Genomic DNA, 13797 nt, shown 5'->3' on the forward strand with positions numbered 1-13797 from the left:
CGAGTCATAGCTAGGGTGTAGAGAAAGATCAACTTAATGCAAAGTAGGAGGAATGTATTAAAGCTATGTTAGAGAATTTAAAAGGGTTAGAATGAAGTTTTAGAAGCATGAAACGAGAATAAAAGATAGAAATAGAAGGTATGCAAGTCACAACTTGCATGAAGTCGCCTCACTCCGGTGCCATCATGGGAGTCCGGTCACCACACTTTAGGAAGATTGCAAGGGTCCTTAACAGATTTACCACTGATTTCAGGAATGAGGGATTCTAGCTACAAGGTGAGGTTGGAAAAACTGGGGTGTTTCTTGTTGGAGCAAAGAAGGGTGGGGAGATTTGATAGAGGTTGACAAGTTGTGACAGATTTTGTAGAGTAGACAAAGGAGAGCTGTTCCCATTAGCTGGTGGTACAAGGGTTAAGAGACGCAGATTGAAGGTTTTGGGTAAGATAACTTTTTTTAATGCGGCAAGTGGTAATGACATAGAACTCAATGTCTACGGGTTTGGTGGGAGCTGACACAATCAGTGATTTCCAAAGGAAATTGGATGGGCACATGAGAGTGTTATGTATTTGTATTTATTCCTGTTGGAGCTATGCTGTATTGATGTGTGCACTGGAAATGATGTAATAGACCTAGTGTTGGAAACAGACGAAGCAGCCATGGAAGAGATCACACACCGTTAACAAAGCTCAGTTCGTTTTTAACCAAAGTCTGCCCTGCATATCATGTGTTCAATACATAGAGAAATGAACATGCAGAGTTACGGTGATAGAGCAGGGGAAAGGGACTGACTGGAAGTTGAATCTTAACTCCAGGTTTATATGGTATGCTCTGGTTTGGTACAAAACCACAGCCCCTTCAATCTAACACTCGATTTGTAGTTTGTGTAGCCTCAGCTGCAGGAAGAGGTTTTTTTGACTGCCAAACCATGTGGGTGTGCTGCTAAAGGTTGCAACATCTCAATAACAAACCATCCGTCAACCATAGTGAGAGCAACTATTTGTTAGGTGCTTACCAAGCCTGTCTTTCGTTTTGGTGATTTTATGTAATATGTTTTGATGTTGTAAGTTAATTTATGTTCTCTGCGGTTTTGTTTGCTGATTTGCAAAATTTGGTGCAGGAATTATTTTAAAATAGGCCCCCTAGTGTCACAGACCATTATGAACATTATATAACTTTTAATTTGGACATATAAGTATGTTAAAAAGGTAAAATGGTTTCAGTTTCATTTAGATGGTTTGTCAGTCTTGGTGCCTGGAAGATTGGATAATTTCCTGACTAAAAGGTCAGGTATTTTGAGTTTGTTTGCATATGTACATTTTAATAAGGTCTTATTACCCCAAACTTAAAGAGGTGGGTTCTAAGGGGTTGAATGTTCATTGATTCTACGAGGGAGAGAAACTCAAATGCTTTACCATTGCCTAGTAACAGTGATTTAGTGACACATAGGAACATAGGAATTAGAGCAGAAATAGGCAAATTCAGCCCTTCGAGCATGCTCCACTGTTCAGTCAGATCCTGGCTGATCTTTCCTTGATCTCAAATCCACCTCCTCACCTGCTCACCCTTATCCTTTTTTTAGTTAGAAATGTATCTACGTTTTGAAACCGTTCAACGATTCGGACTATGCAGCGCTACGGGGCAGCGAGTTCCACAAATTCACCACCCTCTAAGAGAATAGTTCCTTCTCATCTCTTCTAAATCTACACCTCTCAACCTATAGATGTGACCTTTTGTTCTAGATTTCCCCACAAGAGAAAACATTTGGTCTACATTTACTTTATCGATCCCTTTAAAAAATTTTATATACCGCAATTAGATGCCCTGTCATTCTTAGAAACTCCAAGTATCAGCCCAAATAAATCTCTCCTCATACGTCAAACCTTTCATCCCCAGAATCAATCTGGTGAACCTCCGAGACACGGAACACGACAGGAGTTGAGACAGGTAGTGCTGTGTGTCAGGGGGTGAAGACAGTGATTTTCAACTCTGAGAAGAAACTCATCAGGCTATTGGGTCAGTAGTTAACTGAATAATCAGTTATAAAACTCAGTAAAGTGATCATCTTAGCAAAGATGCTGCTGAAAGGGTTTAGGGAATTCATTAGTTTGCTCTGCTGTTGAGGGAACAATGATAAGTGTGTGGTGCTTGGGTGTCATGGGGAGAGGTGCAAGTTGGGTGAAATGTGTCGAGTGAATGCTCAGGAATTCACTAGAAGAAAGCCATTTGCAACTACCCCGGTCCAAAATGAGAAGATGTTTGTGACAAAGTAGTGCTAACTCTTCACTGGTTTATGTGTTGCTGGGGTAAAGGTACAGTGGGAATTTGAATTGTCATCTTGTGTTTGTACTGAGATCTTTCCCACCTCTTTTGTCTTGTGTAATATAGTTCAATTTTTTGTTTGAATAAATATTTTATTTGTGTTAAAGTTCATCAGCAGGCTCCTGTGAATTTGTTCAGTCACTTCCTTCCATGTTTTTAAAAAAAAATTTTGGATCTTTGAAGCCCTGGGGTCTGAGTTGTCTAGTATTAACATCAGCTGGGATTGTAACTCCAGTCCTAAATAAGAAGAGAAGCCCATTGTCAAATTCCCAGGCTTTTCTTTAAATCATCTTGTAAGTCATGGAATCCCTACTGTGCAGAAGGAGGCCATTTGGCCCATCGATTCTTCACCAACCAGAATCCTACCCAGTCCCTATCGCCGTAACCCCGCCTATTTACCCTGCTAATCCCCCTGACACTGGTCAGTTAACCTAACTTCAACATCTTTGGAGTGTGGAAGGAAACCAGAGCACCCAGAGGAAACCCATGCAGACACGAGGAGAATGTGCAAACTCCACGCAGACAGTGACCTGAGGCCAGAATTGAACCCGGTCCTTGGTGCTGAGGCAGCAGTGCTAATCACTGTGCCGCCATGGCAATGAACTAGATTGTGTCAAAAGCCACAATGCCATCTAGTAATAGTGAATTAGGTGTCTGCCTTGCACAACTCTATTCTTTTTATTTACCATAATTATTGAAAATACCAATCATCTGTTAGTTTATAGGTTTCATTTTCCAAAATTTAGTATTTTATGTTGCACAGTGGTAGGATGAAGTAAAGAAGGTGCTTGCGTTTGCAATGAGGCTTATGCCCTCAAGAGATACCAAAATGCTTCATAGTGTTTTTATCAAGTGTAGCCATTGTTATGGAATAAACTGGTAGTCAGTCATTTTGCCCAAGGCAAAGGCTTACAGGCAGCAAGTGAACTAATGACCAGTTCATCTGTTTCTCATGGCTGCTGGTTGAGGGGTGAATGTTGGCTTGGGCACTGGGAGAACCGTCTAATCGAAGAGTGTGATGCAATCTTTGCCATCCATCTGAACCACAAGACCAAGCTGCTGGGACCTTGCTTTGACATCTTATTTGGAAGACCACATTTCTGATAATGCAGCACTCCCACAGAATGGTGCAGGATGTGAACCTGGATAATGTATGTGCTGATGGCCAATTTTGGGACCTGAACTCAATCCTCTGATTTAGTGATGGAGGAACCAAACAGACATCTTAAATTCTGGCAAAAACGCTTGTAATGGTGGTAACACTGGGAGCAATTTGAATTGATAAATTAAGGGTGCCCTACAATAAATATTAGAAAATTTATATCTAGGTATATATATTTAGGTATATTAGTATTATTATTTTGCATTAAACAAAATATTTCCTGTTTTCTGTTGATACTGACTAGCTAAATAAGATTCTGGTCAACATTACAGCTTAAGAGACCTGAAGTGCTGCAGGTAAATCTGTCTCAGCATCCTGACTGTTGGGTAGTTGTGTAATAATCCTGCCTCTTTTTTTTCTCTTCCAGCACACCTTCCTTCTCTTCTGTGACTAATGCCAACAGTGTGGATCTTCCAGCCTGTTTCTTCCTAAAATTTCCACGGCCAATTCCTGTATCAGCTTTTTGCATTCAGAAACTTCAGAACTTCTTAGGTTAGTTTACATGCACTGGTCACGAGAGAAACCTGAGTGCAGGGTGACATCATATTTGTCCTTCAAGGGTTTTGCCTATTCCAGTTTGGTAACACTTAGCAGCATTAAACAATGGAAGTTTGAAGTATTTCCTTGTATTCTTGATCAAAATTCTACTGTTGGCACAGTATGCTGTTTTTAAAGTTTCACTGCGATATTTTTAATTTGTTGATCACTATTTCATAGAATCCCTACAGTGCAGGAGAAACCATTTGACCCATTGATTGGCACCAAATTTCCAGGCTCACCTCCACACTATCCCTGTGACCCCGTGCATTTATCCACCTATCTACACATCTTTGGTCAATAAGGGGCAATTTAGCATGGCCAATCAATCTACCCACACAACTTTGGAGTGTGGAAGGAAAAGGGAGCACCCAGAGTAAACCCACGCAGATACAGGGAAGACGTGCAAACTCCATACAAACTAGTCACTGAAAGACGGAATCAAACCCAGGTCCCTGATACTGTGAGGCAGTAGTGCTAACCAATGTTCCACTATGCTTATTAACTCAGGACGTTGTGAGATATTACATGATGGTATTTTCTCTGATGTTGCAGATTCTCTATTTTAATGACTCGCATTTATTCCATGCCTTTAATATTGTGAAGAATCCCAAGATATGGCACAGAAACAATAACAATCAAAATGTGACCCTGAGCCACATAAGGACGTAATAGAGCAGATGACATGGGGTAGGTTTTAGGAGTGTCTTAAAGGAGGGGAGAGAGAGGCTTAGGGAAGGAGTTCCACAGCTTAGGGCTCAGGAAGTAAGTGTGCCTGCAGGGCCCTCTAAAGGAAACCAGACTGTTAGAAACCTCAGGATCTGCCAAAGTGCTGCTTGGTTGACTCCCAGATCAATGTCAAGTTAGCTGATCCCAGCTGAGGAAAAACTCAGTGCCCGTAGACAAGAGAGAGTTTTTAAAGAATAAAATCATTCTGGGTTCCTGCTTCTAATCTCTTTAAAATTTGGTTGGGAGCAGAATCAGCTATTTCTGTTATCACCCTGCAGATTCATGCCCCACATCCCAGAGAACTTGGAAGGGTTTTACCCGACACTTTTCTGAGGTAAAAGAGGAATTTGGGACGGTAAGATTGGATTGCTAAATTGAATCAGTCCTGTTTCCCTAGTCCAGGATCAAACACTTCAGTCTAAATTAAGAATCTAGCCTGGAATTAAGAATCGACAAATGACATGAGACCATTGTCGATTGTTGTAAAAACCCATCTGGTTCACTAATGTCCTTTAGGGAAGGAAATCTGCCGCCCATACCCAGTCTGGCCTACATTTGATTCCAAAGCCACAACGATGTGGTTAATTGTCAACTGCCGTCCAAGCAACGATTTGTGGGCAATAAATGCTGGCCAGCCAGCAACACCCATGTCCCATAAATGAATTTAAAAATAAAGTCTGAATTTACAATGTTTTCAAACTAGAAATTAACACAGTTGATTTGAATATTTGCTAATCTACTGCTAAATTTTAATAAGCATGCTCACGCCATCTAGTAGTGAAAGTGGATACTACAAGGAAATTAAATGTATGTTTCTATTGCACCCTATTGACGGAAGTAGATTACGGACTATGGAGTCTAAAATATGAGCAACTACTGTAACATTTTCACCATTTTTTGAATAAGGAATGGATAGCGTATACCATTTATGGCCATTTTGGCTCAAGAGTCAACCAGAATTTGGAAATGTGCCCATTATATTCGATATACAGTCTGAACAGAAGAATCGCAAGTTCACACTTTGACGGCATGTGATTCTCTACTTTCTTCCCATGACTGTGTATCTTTTTGGGTAGGTACCCCGCTCTTCGATCCTCCTGCCACTCTGGTTCCACTCTATGAACTGATCACGCAATTTGTACTCTCAGGGAAGGATGGCACCGCATCAACTTTGAAGCACAACATGCGGTTTTATGCTGTGAGTGACAATATTATTGGCATTTATCCACTTGTAATAATCTTGATGATTCATTTGAAACATTACCTTTGATTTATTCATTAGCTGATTTGTGTTTCCATGTTGAATTAGCTGACTTAAGCTGGGACACTATTAGCCCCACCACCCTAAGATCTGAGAGTGTAAGCATCAGCCAGTGCTCTTCCTTATATTCATCGGTACCTATTGGAGGGCATGCATCTGTGTGGGCGTTTAGTAAGAACCAAGTCAGATTTGACTGTGTTTTCCTCCACAGTTAAATAACCTGTTGATGTTCACCATCCTCACATGAAAGCTCTCTCAAGCTCAAACTGTAAAAATAGCAAGACTTTTAGTAAGGCAGAGAGCAAGTTGAGGTTATATCTCCTGAATTAAATATTGCATTGTGTCAATTTTCAAGTAGTTGCACATGGCAGACGCACTGGGTGGAATTCTCCCAAAACAAATTTGAAGTGTTGAAATCATGGGAAAACTGGAGTAATTCGCACTTTTTTTCTCCAATCGGACTTCACATTACAATCTCCCACACTCTGTGCACTGCAGAGGCCACCAACGTGAATATCATTACAATTTCAATGGGCAGGGCCTATCCCCTGCCTGGGAGGGTGGAACCAGCAGGCCTCTGTGCATGTGCAGTGGCCCCAAACTGTCAGCCTTCAGTTTGCTGGCCAGCCTCGCAACATCCACAGTGCTGCCACTGCTCCCCGCCCTATTCAGACCCCCCTGATCTCCAGTCTCCTTGCAGTGCCCAACCCCAGCAGCACAGCAGAATGGGAGAATCGCAGTCACAGTCTTTCACTGTTTCACTTGGTTGACTTCTTCATAGAATCCCTACAGTACAAGAAGGAGGCCATTCAGCCCATCAAGCCCACTGACAATCCCATCTTATCCCTGTAACCTCCACACATTTATCCTAGTTCCCCCAAAGCTGGGGTCAATTTAGCATGGCCAAACAACCTAACCCACACATTTTTGGACTGTGGGACGAAACTGGAATCAGGAAGAAACCCCAGGCAGACATGAGGATATTGTGCAGACTGCACACAGACATTGACCCAAGCCATGAATCGAACCTGGGTCCCTGGTGTTGTGAGGCAACTTCGCTGACCACTGTGCCACCATGCTGTTCTGCCTGTTTAAATAAGGTTCAATGGGTAGTGGGAGAGAACAAACTAAATAAAGGAAGCCCTGCATTTTGACAGATATCCTCCTCCGGGTAACATCTTTGACAAAAGTTCTCTGCAAGTTAATTGGAATCTTGACTTATTCTGCCTCCTATGGGTATTCATGATATATTTAACTAAATTAAAAGTTTGATGTTGGTGTTTTGCCAGTCTTTACCAGGGCAACAGCATTGCTATTTCCTAAACAAGGACGCTCCAGTTCACGATGGAAGATGTCTGCAGGGTGCACTGCTTCATAAAATCCCTTTCAGGCACCCAGGCCAGGTGCCTCAAATTCTGGAACTTATCCGACACCAAGTGTCCTACAACACACTGATTGGAAGCTGTGTGAAAAGGACTGTGCTGAAGGAAGGTACGTGGAGGTTTTGTATGCACGAACCTAACCGTTCTGCATATTGGGATTCTATGTTTATTCTTTTGAGAAACTGAGGTGTCCCAATCTGTTACCTGCCCCCATGGAGGTGCGGGGGGGGGGACAGGAACATGTTGGTCACTTCTGCTAATTAATTGTTGAAAATAGCTTCTGCAACTAAGCAAGTGTATGTGACCAACTTGTGATGTTTTTAACCCTTGAAAAGGCGACAAAATGAATTTGTTGTGATGCCTCCGAGCCAAATGAAACACCTTTTAGCAAGCGCAACACTCAGCAGCGTAACTGCTGTGCCAAGTTTTTTCATGGTTGTCCCTCACTTGGCACAGTGGTTAGCACTGCTACCTCGCAGTGCCAGGGACCCAGGTTCGATTCCCGGCTTGGGCCACTGTCTGTGTGGAGTCTGCACATTCTCCCAGTGTCTGCTTGGGTTTCCTTCAGGTGCTCTGGTTTCCTCCCACAGAAAGATGTGCTGGTTAGGTGCATTGGCCATGCTGAATTGCCCCTTAGTGTACCTGAACAGGCGCCGGACTGTGGTGACTTTGAGTCACTTGATTGCAGTGTTAATGTAAGCCTACTAATGACTAATAAATAAACTTATTCATGATCAGTTTCTGGCTGCTAGGGCTGAACACTAAAAGCGGCAATGATTTGGGTATGCCAGTGCCCCTAAAAGTGCAAGTGGATAATAAAATTATAGAATCATAGAACCCTACAGTCCAGAAAGAGGCCCTTCGTCCCATCGAGTCTGCACTGACCACAATCCCACCGAGGCCCACCCCCATATCCCTACATATTTTACCCGCTAATCCCTCTAACTACGCATCTCAGGACACTAAGGGCAATTTTAGCATGGGCAATCAACCTAACCCATACATCTTTGGACTGTGGGAGGAAACCGGAGCACCCGGAGGAAACCCACGCAGACACAAGGAGAATGTGCAAAGTCCACACAGACAGTGACCCAAGCCGGGAATCAAACCCATGTCCCTGGAGCTGTGAAGCAGCAGTGTTAATCACTATGCTACCGTGCCACCCTAAAACTTTTTATATAGGTTATAAATATGATCTGCCCATTCATCGAGCGCTAACTGGGGAGACGAGGTATCCCAACAAAATCAACTGGCTGGCATAATGATTGGAAGTATAAATCAAGCCTGTGGGCTAGTGATTTAGTGGTGCTGCACTTGTACCTCCCAGTTGCTCAGTGATACTCGCTGTTGTGCTGTTTGCCATTCCAGGTAGTAAAGGTGGGAAACGTGACTTTAACTTGGTGGTGTGCTACCTGTGTTGCAGGTTGGTTGCCGATCTTGCAGAAGGTGGCTTCATAGAATCAGTGAATCCCTACAGTTCAGAAGAAGGCTGTTTGACCCATTGAGCCCACACTGACAACAATCCTTTCCAGGCCCTATCCCCATAATTCCACATATTTACCCTGCTTATCCCCCTGACGCAAAGGGGCAATTTAGCATGGCCAGTCAACCTTACCCGCACATCTTGGGAGGAAATTGGAGCACCCAGAGAAAACCCGCGCAGACACGGGGCGAACGTGTAAACTCCACACAGACCCAAAGCTGGAATTGAACCCAGGTCCCTGGCACTGTGGGGCAACAGTGTTAACCACTGTGCCACCTATGCTGACCTGGAGTTTGTAGTGGTGCTTTCACTTGGTATGGTTTGAGGTATAAAGGGTGAGTGTGCACATACCAGCGCTCTTGCCTGCTGATCATCCCACACTGCCTTCTGTCACCTTGTGCTGCCTCAAATATACTGCATTGGAAGTGTAACATTTTTTCCAGAAAGTTTACCATTAAGCACTCAGAAGAAAAGTATGAGATTATGTAAACAAATAAGAACATAAGAAATAGGAGCAGGAGTAGGCCATCTAGCCCTTCGAGCCTGCCCCGCCATTCAATAAGATCATGGCTGATCTGTCGTGGTTCAGTTCCACATTCCCGCCCTCTCTCCATAGCCCTTAATCCCCTCTCTTATCAAAAACCCATCAACCCACGTCTTAAAAATATTTAGCGAGGTAGCGTCCACCACTTCAACGGGCAGAGAATTCCAGAGATTCACCACCCTTTGAGTGAAGAAGTTCCTCCTCAACTCCGTTCTAAACCGCCCCCCCCTTTATCTTGAGGCTGTGCCCCCTAGTCCTATTATCCTTTCTGAGCAGGAAGAGTCTCTCCACCTCTATCCTATCCATCCCATTCATCATCTTATACGTCTCAATGAGATCTCCCCTCATTCTTCTAAACTCTAACGAGTACAAGCCTAGTTTATTCAGCCTCTCCTCGTAGCTCAACCCCCTCAACTCCGGCATCAGCCTAGTAAACCTCCTCTGCACTCCCTCCAAGGCCAAAATATCCTTGCGTAAGTACGGCGCCCAAACCTGCACACAGTACTCCAGCTGCGGCCTCACCAATGCCCTATACAGCTGCAGCAAGACCTCCCTACTTTTATATTCAATCCCCCTCGCTATGAAGGCCAGCATCCCATTTGCCTTCCTGATCACCTGCTGCACCTGCAAGCTGGGTTTTTGCGACTCATGCACAAGGACCCCAAGGTCCCTCTGCACCGTCGCCTGCTGCAGTTTTTCGCCACGTAAGTGATAATCCTTCCTACCATTATTCCTACCAAAGTGGGCCACCTCGCACTTGCCAGCATTAAATTCCATTTGCCATTTCCTGGCCCATTCGCCCAGCCTATCTAGATCCTTCTGTAGACTCTCCACACCCTCCGCACAATTTGCCTTTCCTCCAATCTTGGTGTCATTAGCAAATTTCGACACCCTACACTCGGTTCCCTCCTCCAGATCATCTATATATAAATGTGCTGCAAAATGGAACAAATGATTTAAAAAAAAATTTTAAAAATGCGGTTGCATTTTTTTGTCTCCTCGGGCCCATTCCAGATAACTGAAGTGAGCATCCTGTATAAGTCGGCAGAAATCATTTTGGTCTATTGTAATATTCAAATGAATGGATAACTTGTTTCCAAGGCAGACCACTTAAGGTCTTTCTGAGATCGTGCCAGAAACATTAGTTCATCTATCCAGCTTAGCTTGATTTTCCAGCCACTTCACTTCTGCTTAGGAGCCTTTTCAGATTGTGTACTTGTATTTTTTTTTTGCTTTTATGGCCTTGATTGGCCATGCTGAATTGCTTCTTAGTGTCCCGGGATGTGTAGGGAGGGGGCGGATTGGTGGATTAAATACATTGGAATACAGGGTTAGAATCTGGGTGAGATGTTCCGTCAGAGAGTCAGTGCAGACTCAGTGGGCCGAATGGCCTGATTTCTGCATTGTAGGGATTCTACGATTTCTATGATTCTTTCGTGGGATGTGGGGGTCACTAATGGGTGGCTCATCCCTAATTGGCCTTGATCTGAGTAGATTGCTAAGTCACTTCACAGGGCAGTTAAGAGTCAGCTACATTGCTGCGTGTCTGTAGTCACATGTAGGCCAGATTAGGTAAAGACAGCAGATTTCCTTCCCTGGAGGACATTAGTGAACTAGATGAGTTTAATGACAATTGGTAATAGTTTCATGGTCACCATTATTGGGGCTGGTTTTATATTGTAGATTTATTAAGTGAATTCAAATTCCAGCTAGTGGAATTTGAACCAATGTCCCCAGAGCATGCATTAATTAATTTATTTTTATTCATGTCACAAGTAAGCTTAGGTTAACCCTGCAATGAAATTATTGTGCAAATCCCCTAGTCACCACACTCCGGCGCCTGTTCGGATACATTGAGGGAGAATTTAGCATGGCCAATGCACCTAACCAGCATGTCTTTCAGACTGTGGGAGGAAACTGGAGGACCTGGAGGAAACCCAAGCAGATCGTACGGACAGTGTCCAAGTCGGGAATCGAACCTGGCTGTGAGGCAGCAGGGCTAGCCACCCTGCCATCTAATCTCCGGGTTGCGAGCCTACCGCAACATTACCACTATCTTCAGGACCATGTATTGATACGTTCAGAGAGTCAATTTTTAATGACTGTTACATAACAAGGCCACACTTTATGGTCTGTCACTTGCTGTATGCCCTCAGGAAATGGCAGAATTTCTTCCTGAGTGCTTCCTGGGCCACTTCAGAGGGCCTTCAGAACCAACAACAACAAGCAACTGTAGTCAGGCACTGACTATTGGCTTTCCTATGCTGAAGTTTGTTCACAAACCAGTTGTGTCTTGACAACAGCCTGGCAGCTGTCACGATCAATGTGAATACACAGTTCTGTCCACAATTACCAAATTTGCTGAGTTAAACCTTGTAACTTGCCATGGTGAGATTGGGACTCGTTACACACAGGGTCACTTATTATGGAAGCAAGGAAATGAGATTTTGGTTGGAGCATAGTTGGAATACTGAATGGAGTCCAGTATAGTTTTAAAGTTAATTTACTACAAGTGACACAAGTATGCTTATGTTGACACTGCTATGAGGTTATTGTGAAAATTCTTAGGCTACTAGAATGCCCATAGTTTGGCAAAATTGTGAAATTTATTTTACTGGAAAAAGGAGAAGCAATCTCATTATTCACTCTCGCAAAGAATTTCATAATAAAGGTTCTCTTAACTCATGTTCACCAAGAACTGGGTGACATTTCAAAGAAAATTTCTTAACAAGGGAAAAAGAACATTATCTTGGTCAAGTCGGGAAGGAATCTATTTCCAAGAATGAAAAGAAACAACACACACTTTCCAGTCTGTTACTCAGAACTGTTGTGAAATTGTCTTCCTTTAAAAAAAGAAAGGAAGGAATTTTATTCCTTATCATTCTGTGTGAATTGTGTGATTGCAGATTTACCTGGTCGTTTGCAGTTTGAGGTATGTCCACTGACTGATACCAGCTTCAGCCTGTCCTTCCAACACCCAGTCAATGACTCGCTCGTCTGTGGTACGCTGCTTTACTGTCTCAAATCTTTAACTAGTTACTTCTGATCGTATGTAAGGCCGATTACTAGAATACTCGTTACTGGCACAAGGTTCTGAAACATCAGTTTTTTTTGTTACCTCATAAAATACCTGCAGCAACAATCTACTTTTGTTTAGATGCAGGTTTTCCCCCAGCGTGCCATTTTCTCTGAAATTATAATCCCTGACTGGTGCTGTGGTACAAATTATACATGATGTCGAGATGCCGGCGTTGGGCTGGGGTGGGCACAGTAAGAAGTCTCAAGACATTGAAGTCCAATAGGTTTATTTGATATGACAAGCTTTCAGAGCGCTGCTCCTTCATCAGGTGAATGGCTTACTCACCTGATGAAGGAGCAACGTTCCGAAATGTGCTACCAAATAAACCTGTTGGACTTTAACCTGGTGATGTGAGATTTCATACAGATCATACAGACAATGCTCAGTAGTACCCTGCCCAAAGTACCATTTTTTGTCAATGGGCTTAAACTAGGTGTCTAGCCATGATGGGTATGAGAGTTAAGCCCACTAAGCACAGACTGGTGACTGAACCTGGGATCTTTTTGTATTAGTACTGATTAGTGCACTCAACCATCTGGCGTGAGCCTCTTCAAATCATCGAATCTGACAGCACAGAGGAGACCATTCAGCCCTTTGTATCTGTGCCAGCTCTTTGAAAGAATTAGTCCCCATTCCTGCTGTTTCCCTATAGTCCTCAAATTCCTCCCCCCCCTTCAAGTATTTATCCAACTCCCTTTTAAAACTTATTATCGGAACTGCTTCCACCTCCCTCTTCAGCGGTTTTTAGATTCTAACAACCCACTTTTTGCCAGTTCCATTAAATAAAAGTCAAGGAGTGAGCCCCCAGCTTTGAACTGGGGGACTTCTTGATATGTGGTCAAATCTGTACCTCTGAGTGATACCCTTTGCCCCAATAATTTTAAGATGATTTCTATACTTTCTCTGCGTCCTGTTCAATTATTTTAAATGTCACCTTGGTTCTGAATAATGTGTTATTTTGAAGGCTGCTAAAGAGTAATTCTGTTCTCCATTTCAACTACTATTTATTTCAATTTTCAATGCTGTTTGTTTTGCCAGTTGTGATGGATGTGGTGGACTCTAGGCAAGTGAGCTGTAAGCTGTATAAAGGGCTATCCGATGCCCTCATCTGTACTGATGACTTCATCACCAGAGTGGTGCAGCGGTAAGGGTCTTCTCTCGAATGAATGCATTGGAGTAAAAGCAAGATTCTGGGTGGGATTTACTGATTTATAGAGACCGAGTTACTCACATTCCATGTCTATTCAGCAACAATTTGAGATTCACACCAGAGTTTTGAAGATTACATTCACAGGCAGTAA

The 13797-nt window shown here is 43.1% G+C and overlaps 1 protein-coding gene across 1 annotated transcript in view; it reads left to right on the forward strand.

Moving 5' to 3' along the window:
• The window catches only part of med1 (mediator complex subunit 1), a 50694-nt gene that overhangs the window by 25490 nt on the left and 11407 nt on the right, over positions 1–13797 (forward strand). Inside the window, exons 12-16 of the mRNA XM_080213881.1 lie at positions 3849–3973; positions 5824–5945; positions 7298–7499; positions 12324–12419; positions 13535–13640. Of these exons, the coding sequence (XP_080070007.1) occupies positions 3849–3973; positions 5824–5945; positions 7298–7499; positions 12324–12419; positions 13535–13640 (651 nt within the window). The remainder of the gene's footprint in view (positions 1–3848; positions 3974–5823; positions 5946–7297; positions 7500–12323; positions 12420–13534; positions 13641–13797) is intronic.

This window comes from Carcharhinus amblyrhynchos, chromosome 27 (genome assembly GCF_965287045.1).
Source record: "Carcharhinus amblyrhynchos chromosome 27, sCarAmb.v2.hapA, whole genome shotgun sequence".
Lineage (NCBI taxonomy): Eukaryota > Metazoa > Chordata > Chondrichthyes > Carcharhiniformes > Carcharhinidae > Carcharhinus > Carcharhinus amblyrhynchos.